We start from the raw sequence: 7,734 nt of genomic DNA, 5'->3' as shown, positions 1-7,734 counted from the left end.
GCTATTACTTTTATTCCTAGCTATTTTTCTAGGGCTGAATATAATTTGTGGTACTTAGTACAAAGCATGAAGATATAAAGTCTGATAAATGAGAAGAAAAAAAAATTTGACAAACTCAACCATATCACATAAAATGGATAAGTAGAATATTTCATACAACCAAAGTGAACATTTAAGAAACAGTATATCCACTGAAAGTCCAGATTTGAGTAAAATGTTTCTCACAAAGGAGGTGAGTAACAAACCAAAGAAATAGTACAATATTGCCCTCTACTGGATTCAACTCTGAAAGATAAACCTGAAAGAACTGACACAACCCTAAAGCATTTAACTTTTAAAAGGACTTCATGAAAGGCTCTTTTCCCATAAATACAAAGTTAGCCTAATATTAGCATAAGTCTGGAACATTCATTCTATTAGTTTTTGTGTGGTATAGAAGAATAGACAAATCAATCATGAATATGGAGTAACAACAACAAAACCCACTAAAATATTTTTCTTAAAATTTTATAGGTAGAATCTTGAAGCAGGAAAGGCAGAACATGCCCTTCTTTTTAGGTACCAGCACCAAGAAGTTACCCAGCCTCAGCTTAAATACCCTGGCTTTACAAAACCACCTCTGACAGCAGTCTATCTTGTTCTAGATAATTCCTTGTACATGAAAACTACTTCTCCAATTCTATCCCAGCAGTAGTCTAATGCTTCATTCACAAAGAAATGTCTCACTACATAAGGAAAGCAACTTCATCCTACTGAATCTTTTACTCCTCAAATTAAATACCCAGGTCCCTTCAGCAGTGGCTCCTCCTGTAAGTTTCAGATGTCTGTACTATAATGAATGCACCAAATCCTCTAAATATGTATTCTTTATTGCTATTACAACAAATTCCACAAATTTAGGGGTTCAAAACAAGAAGTGGGCCAGGTGTGGTGGTGCACACATGTAATCTCAGCACTCAGGAGACTGAGGCAGGAAGATCACCATGAATTTGAGGCCAGCCTAGCCTACAAAATGAGACGTCATATAAATAAAACAAAAAACGTATTTATAGTTTTTTTTAAATCACATGTCCAACACAGGTCTCAATGCATTAAATCAGATGTCAATAGAGCTATGTTTCTTTCTGAATGCTTTATGGGTAAACCCATTTCAACACTTTCTCTAGCTTAAGAGGCCTCCCGCACTCCATGGTGTGTGGCCTCCTTTCCTCCAGCTTCAAAATGAGCAAGGTTGTGTCCCTCTGATCATTTTTTATAAAATCACATCTTCCTCTAATTCTGACTTTAGCTAGGGAAAGCTTTTGTTTTCTTTTGTTCTGTTTAAGGCAGGGGCTCATTGTGTAGCCCAAATCAGCCTTGAACTCAGTCTGCAGGTCAGGCTGGCCTTGAACTTATTATTCTCCTGCCTCAGCCTCCTGAATGGTGGAATCATGGGTGCGTACCACACCAACCTCACAGAAGATATTTTTAATGTCTTGTAGTTAGGTTTAAAAACCCCTAGATAATCCAAAATGATTCCATTTTAGTTTTCAACCTTAAGTATATCTAGAGAAAATCTTTTTCTCTTTTATGCAAGGAAATATATTTTCAAATTCAGAGGCTTAGAACTGTATCAAATACTCTCCCATTTGTTCCTCCTATGGTGGAAAGCTTCATCTCAACATGGCACTCTAAGAATGGCCAGTATTTTGTAAAAGACAACTAATCCTGGTGTGGCAACACACAAATCCCAGCACTTGGAAGGAAGGGGCAAGAGGATCACGGTGAGTTCAAGGTTGTACTGGGCTACATAAGTGAGTTCAAAGCCAGTCTTCACTACACACCAAGATCCTGTCTCCAAAGAAGACATCTGTCACCTTCACACTCTCATACTTTGTTATGATCCAAATATGAAGTATCCCCCAATGAGTCACATATTAAAGGCTTGATCCCCAATTCAGCACTATCCAGAAGCCAGGTTTTGGGAAGGCAATTAGATCGTAGGGCGTCAATGACGAGTTCATAGTTGAATGTGCTCTTAAGAGGTGGGCCTAGTTGGCGGAAGTAGGTCCAGGGGGTGTAACCTGGAAGGGTATGTTCTTGTTCCATTCCCTCCCTCTCTGTGGAGATCTTCCCTTGTGCTTCAGTTCTTCATGGCTGCCAGCTTTCCTCTACATGTCCACCATGATAATTCTGCCTTGGAGCCAGCAAGCCATGGACCAAATCCTCTGAAACCATGAGCCAAAATAAACCTTTTCTCCTTCAAGTTGTGTATGTCATGTATTTTAGTCACAATGGCAGACTGCTGATCACACACTGTATTTCTACTACCTGGGCTAAGATCTAAAGACGTTATCTATATCATATCCCTAATTCTTACAGTACAGTTAAATACTTGCCATTAATTCTTTACTACAATCTCTCAGCCTTTTCTATTAACACAGATTCTATGCCAATCCTGCCTCATCTTTTACTTGGAAATTGTTTTTTCTAAACCCAAGTAAAGACCTATGGTTGCTCCTATTAAATTTCATATTGTTAAATTTTCCCTGTTCAAAATTTTTTAGAATCTCAACTTTACACACTCCTCCTGTCTGCTATACTCAAATGTGTCATGTATACCTATAGTACACACCATATCACCACTGATCGAAATTATGAATAGGCCAGAGTATTATCTTAGTTACTTTTCTCATTGCTGAAACAAAATACCCAAGACCCAAAGTTAAAGCAGGAAATGTTTATTTAGCCCAGTTTCTACAGGTTTCAATCTATAATCAGCTGGCTCCAAGGCAAGATAGCATGGAAGACAGGCATCACAGAGGAGAAACAGTTCACAGCAGGTAGAGGGTAGCAAAACAAGCAAAAGGCTACCACAGCTCTTTCTGTCCCTTATATCTTATCCAGGCTACTTGGGGCAAGTAGCACTCACATCCTTAATCCTAGTGCCCTTGAGCCTGGCACTGAACCATGAATCAATCCCAGTGGCATACCCTCAAGATCCAGCCACCTCTGAAAAAGCCCCACCTGTAATTGTATGTTGCTTTTGGGCATCTACACACAGGCTATAACAAGTATGAAGAGTCTTATACCACATAAGAAATCTCCCTAAAGTTCAGTGACTCTTGAATTTCACTATGTACATGAATTGCTAAGGAACTCCTATTCTCTGCTTCTGATGACATGAAGATGATGATTTGGAAGGTTTAGGACAAGGTTTAGCAATCTATTTTCAACACCTTTCTCCAAGTCAGTCTCACAAGGCTGATCTTCAGACTGCATTTGCAAAAACACTGTCTGTCCACTTTGGTACTAGTTACTAGCCAGCTCCATTTGGGTATGGTTACTCTGGTATAATCCAACCATCTTCAGGTCCTGCCATGTTTCCTGCCACTTTTAGAAAGTTATGATGAGAATAAAGTTTGATCAAATGACTTAGTAAAATCTTAGTGTACTGGGGCTGGGGAGATGGCTCAGCAGAATAAGCGCTTCCCTGGCAAGTATAATGGCCTGAGTTCAATCCCCAGTTCCGCAAAAAAAAAATCTTAGTATACTAGTGCTACTATATTTCTCTGTTCTACCAGCCTATAAAAGGAAGAAATGATGCAAATATGATTTGCTCTTAGTGAATCTGTCCTATGTTGGCAACCAATTCTTCCTTAGGCTCAGTGCCCAAAACTCACTCCTTCCTGATCTAAAATCTTACAAGGGTTTCAGGGTCAAATGCACTGGTTGCTAATTAAGAGAACAACTTTACAGATAATTGGAACTGCCCTTATCTGTCTCTAGCCATCCAGAAAATATTATCTTTTAAAAGCACTCAAACACTATGGACGGGCCAGGGAGATAGCTCAGTAGGATAAGCGCTTGACAGGCAAATGCAAGGATCTGAGTTCAATCCCTGGTTTTGCAAAAAAAAAAAAAACAAAAAAAACAAAAAAAAAAAAAAACACTATGAACAGTTGCAAGTTCCTTGTGAATCATCTTGGATTCACAAGGCCCAAAGGACTTGAATCCATTCTAAAAAGCTTCATGTTGCCAATGATCATTCTACCTTTTGCAGTATGAAGATCAATTTTCCTTGGCAGAAAAAAACAGAAACAAAGCAGATTCTTCAGTTCTGCTTTCTCTACACCACCTATCAGTAGTACACTATCAGTTTCAAATAGTAAAACCATCTCCTTTTTCTTCTTTTCTTGTACCAAACATAACTTAAGTCCCCTAAATCTTTCTTAGCAATTCTTGCAGGCTTCCACTCATTAGTGCCTTTAATTTTCCAGTTGCTATTCATAATAGATCAAAGCCTCCTTGTTACATTTGTATTCATTTGATTCACTTTTCCTGTGTTTTTTCAAAGCTAGTCTCAGAGTTACAAAAAAACTTTTGAATTTGGGTGATAGTTAAACAAGGGTTCATCAGGCTAGCTGTACTATTTTTAATTTTTTTCATAATAAAAAAATTAAGTATATAAATAGAAATACTTCTGTAAACATACAGCAAGAGTACAGATCTCCCATTTATTTTTTTCTTGGGATATATTTTTTCCCTAAACTTTGTTTTTTCCAGTGGGATAATCTGTTTTGGACTGAAGTCTTAATTATACATTCTCTAAACTTCCTAATCTTTATAATTCATCTTTTTGCCCAGATTTCTGTGCCATTTTTCTTTGACTACATTTTGTTTGTACTGTTCAAAATGTACCTCTCAAAATTCACACTATATAATTCTCTTATTCTTCCTTCTTTTCAGGAATACAAATTTTAAAAATTTACTAATTCTCCTTTAGGGCACTGGTTTGCAAATTCCTCGGCCCCACCTGACCTATAGTTATAGAAATGTGTGGAATGAATCCTGGGAAATTGTCCAAGAGAATTTTATACATGTTAGGGTTTGAGAATAACCTACTTAAGGAGAAGTAACCATTCCAATGCAAAAAGGTATCAGATAATTCACTTTTAGAAAAACACAATTTCCATCAAGTGCCTCATGCTTCCACTTCTCTATTCTTGTTCTTTTAGTCTCCTTTTGATGATGTTTACCTTCCTTCCACTCTCATAATCTCAATTTTCTATGTAGTTATCTTGCCCTTTAATAAATCTGAGTTGTTTTTTTTTTTTGTTTGTTTTTTGTTTTTTTTTTTTGAAACAGGGTCTCAATATGCAGTTCAGGCTGGCCTTGAGCTCACTTCATTAGCCAAAGCTGGCCTCAAACTCAGAGTGATCCTCCTGCCTCAGCCTTTTAAGTGCTGGGACTATAGACATGTACCACCTTGCCTGGCCTAAATAATTCTTCTTCTTAAATGAATAAATAAAAATGCTACCCAGTAACAGAAATAAAAATAAAACCCTTAACACATTAAACCATGTAAATTCTCCAATAAATGGAACAGTTGTGTATTTTTGCTAAAATAGTTTACTAGTTAGAACAGTTATAAAAAGAAAGTAGAGTTTAAGCTGAATCATTTTTTAAGCTGAATCATTTTTTAAGCTGAATAATTGCTGAATAATAATTTTTAAGCTGAATAATAATTTTTTAAGCTGAATTATTTTTTTAAAAAAAAATCTATTTCCAATAAGAAAATAAATAGTTCAGTATTCACTAAATATTAAATTACTATTTCTAATATGTGACAAAAAAATTTAATGTAAAAATATAAATTTTGAAAGGAAAGATTTGCTGGTAAAATATATAACCACATTTAGAAAATATACTTCTAAATCTTATTTTCATTTATTCAAACACTAACTTGCATGAATCATGTAACCTTTGGAAGTCCAGTTCTAGCCACCAAAATTGAACCTAAAGATGAACTGCAAGAAATGCTTTGACAACTGGCTCAAACATGACTCCTATTTATAAACTCCAGAGTATTATTGTCAGTCCCTTTACTTTGTCATTCACCTTGTGGACAGAGATGCCACTTCAAAGCCTTCACTCCTTCTGTTCACTTCCTCTTCTCTATCATTCCCTCCAGCCTCATCAAGTTTTAATTAAGTCTCCAGCCTGTTTGTGGCTAATAGATATGCTTGCTCAAAGAACGTGATGGTATAAAATACAATAATCTAGGGATGCTTTGGGATTCCTAGACAAAAGATACCCTATAAACATAAATAGTTATGCTTAGGAATCATGGATACAATTTAAGATGACAAAATTTTTCTTTATAATTCTTTTTACAGTATTAACAAAGAAAGTTTTATGTTTTTTTTCACTTAACAAAAACCATTAAAATAAAAACAAAGCTATTTTTCTCCCTTTTAAAGAGGAGCAGATTTTTATATTTTACTCCAGAGAATAAGAATGTTCCTCATAACTGAAATGACTCTATCCCAGGACTACTATAAAAATGTTCATGTCTGCCTTAAAAGGTCTCTGGAGTTCTAGCCAAATCTCTCTCTCAGTAAAATGCCTCACTCAATGTTAATGCTTAGTAAATGTCTGGTATTGAGTGTTCATCTTTTAAAATTATAGTATGTAGGGGCTGGGGAGATGGCTCAGTAGAATAAGTGCTTGCCTGGCAAGCACAAGGGCCTGAGTTCAATCCCTGGTTCTGACAAAAAATAAAATAAAATTACAGTATATTGGCCAGAGCAAGCGCTTAGCATTTGGAAAACCCTGGCTTTGCTTGGGAGGCTAAGGCAGGCTGATCACTGTGAGTTCAAGGACAGCCTGGATTACACAGTGAAAATAAGGCCTACCTGAATGATAGCAAGACCTTGTCTCAAAAACAAAAGCAAAGAAAAAAGGAGCACCAGGGGAACCAGTGGAAAACTCCGGGTTTGATCCCAAGTACCAAAAGAAAAGAGGAAAAAAAAAAAAAAAAGGTAGTTCTGGGATGAATAAATTAACTGGAACTAAAGATTACTTTTTTATCCATTTACTTAACAAACATTTGGTAAGCAGCTATAAATTGCTTCAATCATTTAATAAATATATAAAATAGAGAAAAAATAGGATTTCTATACACCCTTGTTTTGAGACATTCACAGCATGCATACCACATATGTGTGCAGATAATCTTACCTCTCTTACCAATACCTGTGGTGGGAAGGAGACTGAAAACATCAAGTTGGTGAATTCAAACCCCGAGGTCTCAATTTTCTGGCATACCTAAAAAAAAAAGGTTATAGTTACATAAATCCCCAGAAGTTGCTGAAAATATTATTCTCATCTTCACATAAATTTCTGATTCAGGAGATAACATTACAAAACTTCTAAACTTTCTCTTTTGAGGGCTGAGAATGTTCAACAGTAGGGTACTCACGAGCATGCACTAGGCCCTGGGTCCCATTTCCTGCACCACAAAACAAAACATCCCTCTTATAAACATCTAGTATTTGCCCACCATTACCCAAAAGACTAGTATCATAAAGTAAAAAACAGGCAGAACTGACCCCTACAAAATAATGAGTGTCAAAATAGCTATTAAGTCACTTCATAATTTTTTAAATGTTTCAAATGAAAGGAAATTAAATACAGCATTCTAGGGGCCAGGGATTCGATCCCTGGGCCTGCCATACCAGCACCACCCCCGTGGTACACTAAGCAGGTAATTGAGACTGGGTGTGGTGGCGCGCACCTGTAATCCCAACTCTTGGGAGGATGTAAACAGGTGAATCACTACAAGTCTAATCTAGTAGTAAGACCCTGAACACCCTGTAGACCTTTCCCTAAAGTACAAAAAAAAAACGATACTGGGAAGAGGGAATGAACTTATTCAAAAGGAAAGAGTTACTGAGTTCAGAAGGACAAGTG

At 36.6% G+C, this 7,734-nt stretch overlaps 1 protein-coding gene across 1 annotated transcript in view; it reads right to left on the bottom strand.

Moving 5' to 3' along the window:
* Pus10 (pseudouridylate synthase 10) overlaps positions 1–7,734 on the bottom strand; it is a 92,283-nt gene that overhangs the window by 70,069 nt on the left and 14,480 nt on the right. The window contains exon 3 of the mRNA XM_004636211.2: positions 7,003–7,089. Coding sequence (XP_004636268.1) covers positions 7,003–7,089 — 87 coding nt within the window. The remainder of the gene's footprint in view (positions 1–7,002; positions 7,090–7,734) is intronic.

This window comes from Octodon degus, unplaced genomic scaffold (assembly GCF_000260255.1).
Source record: "Octodon degus isolate 3935 unplaced genomic scaffold, OctDeg1.0 scaffold00078, whole genome shotgun sequence".
Taxonomy (NCBI): domain Eukaryota; kingdom Metazoa; phylum Chordata; class Mammalia; order Rodentia; family Octodontidae; genus Octodon; species Octodon degus.
Note: the sequence above shows the minus strand (reverse complement) of the source record. Positions and strands in the feature narration are given on the sequence as shown.